General features: G+C 44.9%; 1 protein-coding gene across 1 annotated transcript in view; it reads left to right on the top strand.

The window, feature by feature from the left end:
• HTT (huntingtin) overlaps window positions 1-14710 on the top strand; it is a 797032-nt gene that overhangs the window by 94947 nt on the left and 687375 nt on the right. The window contains exon 7 of the mRNA XM_029606726.1: window positions 3090-3229. Within this exon, the coding sequence (XP_029462586.1) occupies window positions 3090-3229 (140 nt within the window). The remainder of the gene's footprint in view (window positions 1-3089; window positions 3230-14710) is intronic.

The following is a 14710-nucleotide window of genomic DNA, read 5'->3' as shown; positions in this document are numbered from 1 at the left end:
TCTCTCAACTCACCTCATACACGCACTCTACGGGCCCTCAGCCTCTCTCTCACCTCTGGGCCTCCTCTTCGCGGGTCGCCGCAGGATGGGCTCTGCAGCGGCCCTGATCTTCTCGGGCCGCGGCAGCCCTGCTACCGGGCCTCTTCCTCTTCTTGGGCCGCTGCGACTTGGGATTCGCAGCGACCCGCGGCGGGCTCCTCCTCTTCTGCACGCGCTGATTCGCTTCCTCCTTCCTGCCCACGCGGCTCCGCAACGTTTACTTCCGGGGCCGCACAGGCAGGAAGGAGGAGCATCAGCGCGTTGTCTTGAGCCTCATCGCTGCGACGCATGAGCCTCCCTGCGCCTGGGGGCATTGGTGGAGGGTAGGGGGAAACTAAAAAACACATTTAAAGGCTCGGCGCAGCTGAAAAAGAAAAGGCTCGGCGCAGCCGATAAAAAAAAAAAAAAAAATTCCTGATAGTCCTCGAAACGCTGCGCGTGTCAGCCAAAACGGCTCGGCGTGTCACCTCTGACACGCGTGTCATAGGTTAGCCATCACTATATTAGACTGTATGCCATCCCAGGCATAAAGCGCCACCCCCCCCACCAAGTTGATCCTCCTTATCTTTGCGATATAATTGCCCCGTGGTATAGCACTGTCCCATTGGTTGTCCTCCTTCCACCAGGTCTCTGAGATGCCAGTTAAGGCTGTCTCATCATTCACTGCTATACACTCTAACTCTCCCATCTTACGTCTTAGACTTCTGGCATTAGCATACAGAGTTTTTAAAGTGTGTATTAACTTGTTATTCAATTGACAGATAATTTGGAATTTATTTAGTTATTTATAACATCTGTTTACATTCAGGTACTGTAAGTATCTTTTAGCTTAGGTGATTCTTTACTTATAGGCACATGGACTATTTTTGCTTTTATTGGAACTTCTTTGTTGGAATGCCTTAACTCTCCTGTTTCATTAATATCCTTCAAAGATACCTCCCTCCGAAGTATACACCACTGACTGTCTGCTTTCCCCCTTGTTTTAGTTTAAAAGCCGCTCTATTTCCTTTTTAAGGGTTAGCGCCAGCAGGCTGGTTCCATCCTTGTTAAGGTGGAGTTCATCCCTTCAGAAAAGACTCCCCCCTTCCCTGAAAGGTTGCCCATTTCCTTACGAAACTGAATCCCTCTTCCTTGCATTATTATCTTATCGATGCACTGTGACTCTGGAGCTCTTCCTGCCTCTGGTGACCTGTGCATGGAACAAGGAGCATTTCAGAGAAAGCTGCCCTGAAAGTTCTGGATTTCATCTTTCTACCTAAAAGCCTATGTTTGGCCTCCAGAACCTCCCTCCCACATTTCGTATATCATTGGTGCCCATATGTACCATGACAGCTGGCTCCTCCTCCACACTGTCTAAAATCCTTTGTAGGTGACACGTGAGCTCTACCATCTTCGCATGGAAGGCAAGTTACTAGGTGAGCCTCATATCCATCAGCCACCCAGCTATTCTATATTCCTAATTAATTCACCAACTATGATGGCCGATCTACCTTTCCCCCCTGGGCAGTAGCTCTGGGAGATTCATCCTCTGTTCAAGAGGACAATGCATCACCAGGAGAGCAGGTCCTTGTTACAGAATCACTTTCTGCTACACCAGGGTGATGCTCTCCGACCAGGAGGCCTTCCTCCTCCAAGGCAGCAAGCACCAGGGCTGCCAGTCTGGAATTGGGACTTGGCTGCTTTGTCCCTGAAGTTCTCCTCTATATACCTCTGTCTGCCTCTGCTCCTCCAGGTCTGCCACTCTAACCTCCAGAGATCAGATTCATTCTCTGAGAGCCAGGAACCCTTTGCACTGCGTGCCCGCATATAACCTCTCACTGGCTAGTAAAAATCATACGTGTGACTCTTGCAAAAAAACTGGAAGACCTCACTCTTGGGGGCTGCGAAATTGACATGCACCAACCAAAATAGATTTCCAGTGATTGGTCTGATGATCTCAAGTAGTGAAACAGTATGATAAGGCAGTGGCAAGAGGGATGCTGCAGTGTATGAGACATAACTAGCAAAAAAAAAAAAGATACCTTTGTGCAGGTCGTTGGTGAGAGCTTGTGGAGGTATTTTTCAATTCTAGATGCTGAACCACAGGATTTAAAGAGTCTTTCTCTAGATCATCTCAAACCTATCAAAATGGTGCAGAATCTGCACATAGTCATACAAGATGAAACTTAAGGACTAAGTATATGTATCCAATAGAAGGTGCAGAAACTTTTAGATACTCAAAGGTATAAATCAGCCCAGGGGAAAGAATGGTAGACTCATGGGCAACATCAGAAACATCTATTTCTTTATAGAAAAGGGTGGCTGCATGGGATGGGCTCTCAGTGGAGGTGGTGGAGACAAAAGTGGTAACACAATATTAGAAAACATGGGATAATCTGAGAAGTGATGAAGTGAAAGACAGATATTAACTGTGGTATATGGCATTGTGCCAAGAATGAAATTGGGTAGATTGAAAAGCCAAATGGTTCTGATATTCTGTGATAGCGGTAGGAACAAGATTGGAAGATGGTCATATTGCAAATAATCACCCTTTGCTCTCAAGAGAAGAAGCAAGGGGAGAGGTGATAAAGACAAAACAAAAGAAGGATGGAAGGCAGTGTGATGTAGCAATACTGCATTCTCCAGGCAGCTAGGTTAGTACCAGCAGAATACAACTCCCCAGAAACCATCTGGATCATGGTGCTGGCCAGTTATTGTTCTTCAAGACCATGGGGATTTAGTTAATTGGATGCTTTAGGAACAGCCTTAATAGTGTTGGTAACTGTTCAGTAATTACAAAGCTTGGTGGTAAGAATTCAGGAAGGACTGGGTGTTGGATTAAGTATGGGACTTGTATGCTTCTCTACCCAGGATTATAGAGAAACAATGAAAAAGAAAACAAAAACTGACTTGGGTAAGGCGTGACTTCCTACAAGTAGCTAAGCGGTGTGGGATGGAATAACTGGGCAGGCTTCATGGTCCAATTGATCTTTTCCTGTCATCTACTACATTACTATGTTATATTATTATGGTTTGTGTGGTTTTTTAAATAGAGTTTTTTACATTGTAGGTTTACTGAAGGCTTTTGTAACAAATCTAAAATCCAGCTCTCCTACCATTCGTCGAACAGCAGCGGGGTCTGCAGTAAGCATCTGCCAACACTCCAGAAGAACTCAGTATTTTTATACTTGGCTACTCAATGCACTTTTAGGTAAGCTTGAAGACTTTTTTTTTTCTTCTTCAATTTAATGTTTATTAAAATTTACAAATACAAATAACATCAGCTCAGTAATGTGCAACCAATCCCAGCCCCCTGCCCATACCCTCCCACCTGAACCAACACTTTTTTCTGCAATACAGAGGAAGATACATAAAATTCCTAAAGATAAACTTCCATAAGATAAAGGAAGAAAGATAAATGACCTGATAATAGTGAAATGAAAATGCAGTAAAATACTTTGCACATGGCATATCACCCCTGGGCTTCACTCCACTGTTTGTATAGAAGCCATATGTTTTCAAATCTAGACAAGTATTCTTCTTAGTCGCTGTCAGCTTTTCTATAAAATAAACTGTTCTTAAATGCTGATCCACAAGGTGTAAACTTGAAATTGTGAGATTCTTCCAGAAAGCTACTAAGATACACATGACTGCCAAAATAAAGTGAGCTATTAATATCTGTAACTAATTTATTACAGTACTTGAAATTCCACATTCATGGAAGCAGCAAATCAAAATTTGATGCTTTATAGAATCAAAAGCCGCAGGTAAATAGAGCTTGAAGAGAACAAAATGCTTACCACTATTAAACCCATGTCTAAAGGTATCTATACTAGACAAAATAAGGTTTCCATATTAAAATTCTTTCAGAAACCACATTGAAATTGGTCAAGAATAGAATGTTCTTTAATAAAGTTGTCTAGTTTTAATACTACTAATTCAATTACTTTTGTTAGGAAGGATAGGGAAGAAATAGAACGATAGTTTTGCCAAAACTGCAGGATCTAAAGAGGATTTTTTAAACAATGGCCGAACTGAGGCCTGCTTCTAAGTTGGGGGCAAAAAACACTCAAGCGACTAATTGATAATAGTACATAAGAAATGTCAACTCTGTGGGCCTTTAAAAGCATATTGGGACAAGGATTAAAGGACTTGATGATGAATTAATTACCTCAGTGACCTGAATGACTTCAGACACTTAAGTAGAACTATCCCATTTTATCTCAACATCTTTGGCATTGACAGCTTTGACAGCATTACCATTAGTGGTAACAATGAAGTTTCTACAGATTTTTTTTTTCCTGCAAAATAAAAGGCAAATTTGTTACAGCAGGATTAACTCAAACAGTTAATACAATAATCTGGTGAGATTCTCCTCTGTTTGGAAGAGCTAATGTGAACTGTTCACAGCTTGCTGGAAACGAGAGGCATAATACTGTTTCTTGGCCTCATTAGTCAACTTTTGGTATTTCTCCACGAGTGACTTATAATTTATAAGAATTTCTGTACTGGGTTAGACAGAAGGTCCATCAAGTCCAGTATGCTGTTTCCAGCAGTGGCCAATCCATGTCACAAGTACCTGGCAGGATCCCAAACATTAGGTAGATCCCATGCTGCTTACACCCAGAGATAAGTAGTGTCTTTCCCAAGTCTATCTAGTTAATGGTTTATGTACTTCTCCTCCAGGACATTGTCCAAACCTTTTTTTTTTTTTTAAACCCAGCTATGCTAACTGCCTTTACCACTTCTTCCAGCAATGAATTCTAGAGTTTAATTGTGTTGAGTTATTTTAAATGTGCTACTTACTAACTTCATGGAGTGTCCCTTAGTTTTTGTATTTTATGAAAGAGTAAATACCCGATTTATATTTACCCGTTTTGTTCCACTCATGATTTTATAGATCTCTAGCACAGTGATTTTCAACCTTTTTTGAGCCGCGGCACACTTTTTACACTTAAAAAATCCCGGGGCACACCACCAACCAAAATGGCACAAAATGACACTAAACAGTACATATTATACATATGTTTAAAAATATAAGATTCTAAATGTATCTATACTCATTCAGTGTGAAACCTGGGGCCTGTTTCGATGAACACAAAGGGATATCCTGGCAGGAATGGTGGAAAGACACCCACGAAGCTCTTCCTCAACAGTTCTCAGTCTCTCCCTGTTTTTAGTTTTTATGGCAGTCAAGCTTGAGAAGCCCAGCTCACATAGATATGTGGTTGAAAACTAAATACAAGTAAATGTGTGCATTTTATGTAAGATCACACTTTTTAAAGTACATAAGTCCTGAAAATATTACACCAGGCCTTAAGACACCAATACATCTCCTATTAGGAAAACGGACCAAGTCAGGCTGCTATAGAGTCCTACACAGAAACAAACACGCCAGCAGAAAACCTCACCTGAATCACGTGCTGTCCCTCACCTAACATAGAATAAAGAGACCAAAACGCATAACAAGAAGCATGCAGAAAAAACTGAATTGGAAACTGCAACAAGCCAGAGTCTCTGTATGCAGTGTAACAAAGGAAAAAAGAAACATCACCATCCTTATAAACAAATCAAGAAATATAAATCATCAGCAGTAAAACTGTACTAACAAAAAGAACATATTTCGAAACAGCTGATGAGTGGAATATCCATAATTAAAAACTCATATAAAACATTTCCAGATACCAACAAAATATTTAAAAATAGCAGACACAAAGACCCAGTAATGAAAAATAATAAGGATACAAAATTTTTTTTGCTCTGCATACCTGGGAACATTTGATATCCAGGTGTCCTGAGATTGTTCTGAATTAGCAGGAGGTGGGGTGGTTTGCTTGGAACTTTCTCCTCTCTCAGTCACATACCAGCGCTCTCTCTCACACTGGCTCTCAATGACACACCTATACACACATGCTCTCAGTACTCACATATATACATGTTTTTTCTCTCTCATATAGGCTCTTAATTACACATTTACACACATGCTGTCTATCTTTTCACGCTTACACACACACACACACACACAGGCTTTCAATCACATAAATACATGCTGTCTTTTTCTCTCACACACAGACTCTCATTCACATGCTTACAAACATGTCCTCTCTTTCTCTCATTACACACAGGCTCTCAATCACATACTCACATGCTCCATCACCTAAACCAGCTGTCAATCAGACACAGACACACAAGATCTCTCTCTTACTTATACACACAGGCTCTTAATCATACATACACATGATTTCTCTCACACACAAAGGATCTCAATCATACACACATACTCTTTCACACAAACTTACACATACAGGTTCCCAATGGTAAACTTACATTCATGCTCTCTCTCTCACAGGCAGGCTCTCAATCACAGACATACTCTCTTTCACATACACAGGCTCTCAATCATTCACATACATGCAATCTCTCACTCACACACACAGGATCTCAAACACACATGCTTGCTCGTTCATTCACTATCTCTCTCCCCCACCCCGGGAACTAGCAGCAGCAGCAGCCTCCTCCCAACGCTAACCTCTTCATTTCAGCCCTCGCGGAGGCGGAGTCCCATCGGCCGCGGTTGAAACTCCATTTTCCTCCGAGCCGCGCTGCAGTCTTCTTCCCGTCGGACACTAGCGTGGCCTCTTCTTCCCGCGCAGGCACCGGCGTGCTCTCTTCTTCCCGCGGCCCGGAAGAGGAAGTGGAGAGCATCGGGTGCCTGCGCGGGAAGACTCCCGCGCAGGCACCCGATGACTCCCGCGCAGGCACCCCGGCTGACTCCAGTCGTGCCCGGCGTGCTCTCTTCTCCTCCCCCCCCGGAAGAGGAAGTGGAGAGCATCGGGTGCCTGCGCAGAAGAAGAGACCACACTAGCGTGGTCTCTTCTTCCCGCGCAGGCACCCGATGCTCTCCACTTCCTCTTCCGGACCGCGGGGGGGGGGGGGGGGCGGGAAGAAGAGAGCACGCCCAGTGCCGCTGACTCCAGCTGTCCTGCCGCGTTCCGCCCGGGCTGACAGCAAAGGACTCACATGCTTGAAAGCGCGGCTCTCTTAATTTTACCGGGGCAGTGCCGCCCCCGGGAAGCTGGCGCCCTAGCCTAGGCGACCGCCTAGTTTGCCTAGTGCTTCCGCCGGCCCTGCACAGGGGGCACTATAGTTTGGGGAACTTTCCCCGCGGCACACCCGACCATGTGTCGCGGCACACTAGTGTACCGTGGCACACTGGTTGAAAATCACTGCTCTAGCATATCCCCCTCCTCTGTCTTTTCTCCAAGCTGAACATCCCTAATTTCTTTGGCCTTTCCTCATGGGGAAGCTGTTCCATTCCCCTTTGCTAGCTTACAGGTCGATACAGTAAGGCCGCGGTAAAAACAGTGCGGCAGTGTCAGGCGCACCCTTCCTCCCCGCACGCACAGTTCTCTTCACTAACTCCCCGATACTCTCTTCTAATTGCATGCAAATGCATGCCGCGGCTTTAAAGCGTTAGGGAAAGGTTATGCCCGCGTAACCCATTTTACTGTATAGGCGCTTAATACAGCGCCTATACAGTAACTGGGTGCGCTGGTACCTGTCATTTCAAATGTCATTTGGAATGACAGGCACCAGGAAGTGTAAAAAACACGAAAAGTCGGGAGAGGAGAAAAAGCAGAGCCGAGCCGAGCAAAGCGAAAGCGTGCAGCAAGCCGGCGAAATAGACCTGCGAGCAGAGGCAATAGCAGCGGTTCGGTAAGCCTGGCACCCTCCTTGATGTAGTACGTCCCGGATGCCCCCCCTCCCCAGCGCGCCCGCCACTACCCCTTTCATCAGCTGCATCCACTGCGACCCGGCAGTCCCGTGAGGCCCTGCGAGCAGAGGCAATAGCAGCGGTTCGATAAGCCTGGCACCCTCCTTGATGTAGTACGTCCCGGATGCCCCCCCCTCCCCAGCGCGCCCGCCACTACCCCCTTTCATCAGCTGCATCCACTGCGACCCGGCAGTCCCGTGAGGCCTACAAAAAAAAAAAAAATCCCCGGCTCCCGCGCCCGCCGACTCTACCCCCCCTCCTCCCGATCGGGCGGGTAGGCGGCGGCGAAAACCAAAGCAATTTTTTTTTTTCAAAAAGCGACATCACACAATGCATAAAATAATTTCTCCAGCCTTAAAGCGACTTTCTTTTGGGATCTGTCAAGTAAGTCGCAAAAGTAACTTACTTTTCTGAAGCCATCACGATCGTAGCTCAAGACGAAGATGGCCGCCTGCACGGGGGAAAGCGTGCAGTTGGCCGCTGAAGACGTGACGTCACATCTCGTGACGCCAAACGTCGTGACGTCACGTCTTCAGCTGCCAATTGCACGCTTTCCCCGTGCAGGCGGCCATCTTCGTCTTCGTCCGGAGGAGCTAAGATCGTGTTCCTGATGGCTTCAGAAAAGTAAGTTACTTTTGCGACTTACTTTTGGAATCTTGACAGATCCCAAAAGTAAGTCGCTTTTGGAAAAAAACAAAATTGTCGCTTTAAGACTGGAGAAATTATTTTATGCATTGTGTGATGTCGCTTTTTGAAAAAAAAAATTGATTTTGGTTTTTTTTTGCTTTTCGCCGCCGCCTACCCGCCCGATCGGGAGGAGGGGGTTAGAGTCTGCGGGCCAGCGCGGGAGCCGGGGATTTTTTTTTTTTTTGTAGGCCTCACGGGACTGCCGGGTCGCAGTGGTAGCATGGCGCTGTGAGGGGGGCGAAAGGGTATATACCCATGAATGGATTTGAGTGGGAGCGCTCTGTGAAGCGGGACATGCCCGTGAGGGGCATAATGGGTGGATGCAGCTGATGAAAGGGGTAGTGGCGGGCGCGCTGGGGAGGGGGGGGCATCCGGGACGTACTACATCAAGGAGGGTGCCAGGCTTATTGTTTTATTGTGTTTGAGTATCTTAAGCGGTGTCGATGGATTTGTTACTAGACTCACAGTCCTAACTCCTTCTAGGGGGAGGCGGTAAAGTAGCACGTTAAGGCCGCGGCAAAACAGCGGGTTACTGAGGAGATAGTATCAGCGCCCGTTACAGTATCGGAGGGGAATAGCTAATTCCTTCATTATACAGCTTTTTCGTTCATTTACATGCTGGGTGCGGAAAGGGTTATGTGTCTATTTTACAAAGCGCTAAGGACGCGTGAAACTGGAGACTGTATCGCTGGATGGCCTTACTCGTCTGTATTGTGCGCTCCGAGCACGTTACAGACGGGCAATCTTCGACCGGACGATACTGTATCGAGCTGTTAGTGGGAAAATGTGCTGTATGCTAGCATCATTTGGCTCTATGTAACACATCTGGTTTCTTTTAGAACATTGGTATAGCTGGGAGCTTGTCGCTGGTTTAGCGGGTGCATAAAAGCAAGTTTATCAACTGATTGTAAAAGAATTTCATTCCAGTCAGAGGCAGCAGTTGTTAGGCCATCAGTATTTAGCTTTGATAGAGCAGGAATTAACACTGTACACAAGTGGTCAGGATCTGTGTCCTCTTTTCATAACTTGACAGAAATCAGAGTGAAACTGTATTGTAAAAGGTATAAGGAAATAGTGACAAAGGATGGTCAAACCATGCTTCATTCTATTGAGATCTTGATTTCTGAAGAGGTTGTCTCTCCTCCAACTTTAGCACAGGGGTCCTTCAGCCCATGGGGGCCCAGCTGTTGGAACTAGTGAAGAATTTGTCTTCTGAAGCCCTGGAACCAAGAGAAGGAAATTTGGAACCTTTCCTGACCAGGATGGAGGAATTTATCCCACATAGTGGAGCCACCCAAGGGTCCCCTGCATCAGTGAATGCTTCTCCATAAGAGCTTCTGGAATTAGGAGTAAATCCTCACCATGGGTGGGGAAGTCCTCTCATGAGTTGAAAATAGATAAGGTGGATTTTCTCCATTCTGAGCTCTTAACAGATACTATATGTAGGCTCTCTTTATAACTTAATCTTAAAATATTTCTGCTATTTGGTGTCTTCTCACTTGTAATTTGTTTTTTGAGTTGTCTCGCTGCCTCAGCAGCCACTAAACAGCACTTTTCAGTGCCAAAACAAAAAAAAAACAAAAAAAAAGGGAAGAAAGTAATCATATGTCTGTCTTCAAGAAAGCTACAACCAGTAGCTTCAAGGATTCTGTGTAGCCGCAAGATGTCCATATAGTGACAGCTGTGATATATGCCACAAGTGCCTGGTACCTGAATGCAACTCAGCTAATTGCTATGTCTGCAGTCGGATGTTACCTAGATCCCAGTGGAACTGGGATTGGAAGATGATGGAGCTCTGCAAGTTGGAAAAGAGGCGGAACCGTTCTTCCTCTGAGTGGGGCCTCTTCAGGATCCTTCTCTGTCATGTCAGGCAAGAACTCCTTGGGCAAGGCTCACCCAACTCTGTTCCAAACCGAAGTTCTGCCACAGTTCAGGGGTCAAGCAAGAAGTGGAAGCATTGAATGCAGGGGCAGATGAACTCATCGCATTCTCGAACTATTTCCCCTAACTTGTGCCTCATCGCTGTTGAAGTGCCAATCAACTTATTTGGAACCAGTGTTGCTCTCACCAGTGCTGCTGAAGCACCTTATCCCATCGATGCACCAGTCTCCGGCATCATTGATGCAGTTGGTGTAGGAGGGGAGCGCAGTCGATGATGATGCAGGATGTGACTCATGTTCTGGATGGCCCTAGAGAAGACACTTCACAGCTGCTCTCCTCCATGTTCCCCTGGTTCCATTTCACCTTTTTCTGAATCCCAGGCTTTTCAGGGGTCCTTTAATGTTACCTGTTGGAAGCACTCTGCTAGGGTCCCTCCCACTACATTTGAAGATTCCAGGTCCTATCTACTCTATTGTGCCTCTGGTTTCCATGTGACCCTTAGCACAGGAGAGAGTCTCTTCTTGGTATCCAGTATGTGCTTCTCAAAAGAGGATGTCTCTCCTCCTCCAACAGTGGGCCAAAGGACACAGCAGTCTATGGACTACATTGCTGAAATGGTGAAGAATTTCGTTACCTCGTTGATGGCCAGTGACAAGGAGAGCACCCTTCAGCCTCTCCTATCTAGGATGTCAAATTTGTTCTCTCAAAGTGTGTGGGGGGTGGTGCTTCTACGCTTCTGGAATTTCCATCAGAAAATCTCAGTGGTAGAGAGCATTCAGCCTCTATCAAGCAGGCCTTCCTTCTCTGCTGATTGGGACAGGCCTCAAATTTTCCTTTCTGAGATGACCAAGCTTTGTCCCAAACGCTGTCCTCTTCATTCGGATTGTGGGTAGTGTCCCTCCACCTCTGTTCAGAAGAAGGGTCTATGGGGGTCCCTTCAGACCCCTTATCTGACCTGCCAGAGCATTCATCTCTGCCAGAAGATCTCTCATATGCCAGATTCCTGGACAAGCTGGGTAAAGCAATTGGTGTTAATGCCTGTAGGGACAAGGACCCTTGTACTGAAGTCTTCAGTCTGCTCCAGATTCTGGAAATTATATCCAAACCAGCAGCGATCCCCAATTCATCACATCCTGTGGGATCTACAAACAATGTGGGATAGCTTGGACTCCTGCTCTCTGGTGACCAGGAAATTAGCCTCGTCGCTATATCTACTTTTAAGTTTCGTAAACATCTCAAACACACTTTTCTGAAAAATCTATTTGATATTTATTTCACTTTTATTGTATTTGTGTAGCCCTTCCACTGTGAACATTGAACAGAATTATTTAAGCAATTTCACTTTTTCCTTGTCAATCTTTATGTATCCCTCCCCTTCACCTCTGAGACTCTCAATGCCACTTTTACACTGCCTCCTATCACTATCATAAACTAAAAAAAAAATAAAATAAAATTCTTGACCCTCATTTTACTGTGTTCACTATTTTTTCTTTGATTTGCATCTTTGCATGCCTGTTTACTTTCCCAGATTAATTTAGCTTTTCCATATATTGTCACGTCTTAGTCTTTCTGCAATTTTTATGGTTTATGAAACGTTAATTTTTTTCCCCTTACCTTTATAACTACTTCTTTAGAAAACCATAGCAGCCTGTCTTTCCTCTTTCCTGTGTTTATTTTCTTAATAAAAAGCTTAGTTGCCTTTATGATATCTTCTTAGTTTTACCTACTGCTATTCTACTTCTCCTAAATTTTGTCATCCAGCTAATGACTCTTTGAGATACTCCGCCATTTTAACAAAGTTAGCTTTGCTACAGTCTAGGACCTTCACCTATGAATAAACCTTTACCACCTGAGGTCTAATTCTGAGCCTACCATTCAGAGATCACTGGATCCCAGATGATCGTCAACTATATCATCATAAATACTGTCCCCATTGGTAGGGACGAAGTCCAGTATCGCCCCCCCCCCCCCTCATCCCTCATGTGAGTTCACTTCCCTGTAGGGTCTGAAGAGTTCTCCCTGCAGAGAATCCAGGATCTCCCTGCTTCTAGATGACATTGTAGTCTGGATGTCAAAGTCAACATCTGGCAGATTGAAATCTCCTAGCAATAGCGCCTTCCCTTTCATAGCAATTTTGTTACTATTTTTCATTAAATCTCTATTTCTTTTGTTTGCGATGTGAAGATCTGTATTTTACACCAATATAAATAAATGATCCGTTCTCTTTTTCCAGATTAACCCACAGTGCCTCTTCTTTACCTTGTAAGCCTTGCAATTCTGTTATTTTAATTTTATTTATATATAGTGCCATTTCTTCTTTTCTTCCTATCCTGTCCTTCCTAAATAGATTATAGCTTGGTATAACTATATCCCAGTCATGGTTTTCAGTGTATCGCATCTCCGTGGCACACAGCTTCTTCCATGATTTACATCTAGAACTGGGAATTTATTTTCCATACTATATCTGAATTTTTGGAAGATCTTTGAGATGTGGTTTATGAAGGTGGTTACCCCCTTTAAGGCACAACTACCCTTGATTCTGGTGCTTTTTGCATAACAGATTAAAGAAAGGTTTAGTGCTGAATTCCCTCAAGATGCAGGTGGTGGCCAGGCAGGGTTCCTTATTGGCTCATCTGTATGTCTCGTGGTTTTTATGGTGAGTTGAGCATCTCTGTCACCAATTCTTGTGATTATTTTCTCCTGGGATTGCAATTTAGTATTTTGGTCTTTATGTGCAGCTCCATTCAAACCCATCAGAGGGGCCTTTGTGAAGAATCTAGTGCTTAAATCAGTTGTGGTCACAATCTGCTCAGCAAAGCACATTTAGGAGTAGCAAGCCTTGTCATATAGGGAGCCATTTCTGAGGTTTTCAAAGGATGGTGTTTCAAGTCATATAGTTAGACAAGACATACAGTTCTGTCCTTCTCGTCTAAGGTGGTATCTCTGTTTCATTTGGGTCAGTCAGTGGATCTGATGACCTTTAAGAAGACACATAAAGAGAGCTTCATCGCCTGGATGTATACAGAATTCTGCTAAGATATTTAAAAGTGACAAATTCCTTTTTTAAGTCAGAAAATATGGTAAATGGTGGCAAATAAAGACTCAAATGTTCCATTCAGTCTGCCCAGCAAGTTGCTTGGGTGGTAACTGCTGCTTCATACAGGTAAACCCCTGTGTCTTCTGTTAAAAGTAGCAACTGCTGTTCTGTACTCTTATGCCTTCAGTTAAGGGTAGTAACTGCTGCTTTGCGAAGCTTACCCCCATTCAGAAATGTCATTTTCCTACCGTGTAGACAGATGGACTCAGGACCAGTGGATTATGCTCCCCTGCCAGCAGATAGAGACGGAGCAAGCTGACATCACAGTATATATACTGCTGCAGTGACCCCAGCCTGCTGGTATTCTCTGTCTCCAGCAGATGATGGATGTACATCTCTCTATGGGTATTGCTTAGGGTTTTTTGGAAGGAGAAATTTGACTTTTGGAAAAGAAAACCCTGCTCTCCTGTGGTGATACCAAAAGGATCCTCCCCCAGTTGAGAATTCCTGAGGTGATTTCCATGGTTCCTCAGAGGTATGCCTTGGTCCGATAGTAGGGCTTACTGGCGTGGACTTAGCTGCTCGTTCAGCTGAAAGACAGTGGGTGCAGGAGGCAGAGTGTGGCGGTGAAGGCAGATGCCCCCCCCCCCCCCCCGCAGCTGGAGATCATCTCTGTACTCACTTGGTAAACACTGAGCTCAGGTAAGGTTTACAAAAAAAAAAATGTTTTAACTTCAGAGAGGGTTTTAGGACTTCCTCTGTTCTCCGTGCTCAGTGTGCCGTCCTGTTTGTTCCTGCTTGAGTTGGGGAACTGGGCAGCCTGGCGGGTTGAGCATCCCCGGATGGCTAGGCCCTGCAGTTAGGATTTTTGCTTGCATCCCGTGTGGTAGTGCGGCATTTTCGCACACTCCTGTGCATGCTTTGTTGCCTTCTTCATGTCTTAGGGGTGCGCAGTGCGTCTGCTCTGTGCATACATTGGCGCTCAGTTTTGGGCACGTTTTTCGCACATACATTTTGAACTGTTTCAAACGCTTTGGCTTGGTGCACAAGTTGGGCGTGTGCCTTGTCATGCTTACTTCTCCGCTTAATTTTTGTGTGCATAAATTTTTGGCCGCAAGCCATTTAGACACATGTTTACAGCCATGAGGGCGCCGGTAAAGAAGAAGCTTAAGCGCCTATCTCTTTGTGTTGCCTGTCATATTAGGGCTTCTTAGCCTGACCTGTTTTCTAACTTGTCAGCATCGTTGGATGCTCTGGGAGAGTTGTCTTCCTCAGATTTTGCTAAGCCAGTCTGATGATGAGTTGGTTACGGC

This window comes from Rhinatrema bivittatum, chromosome 1 (assembly GCF_901001135.1).
Source record: "Rhinatrema bivittatum chromosome 1, aRhiBiv1.1, whole genome shotgun sequence".
NCBI classification, from domain to species: Eukaryota; Metazoa; Chordata; class Amphibia; order Gymnophiona; family Rhinatrematidae; genus Rhinatrema; species Rhinatrema bivittatum.
Note: the sequence above shows the minus strand (reverse complement) of the source record. Positions and strands in the feature narration are given on the sequence as shown.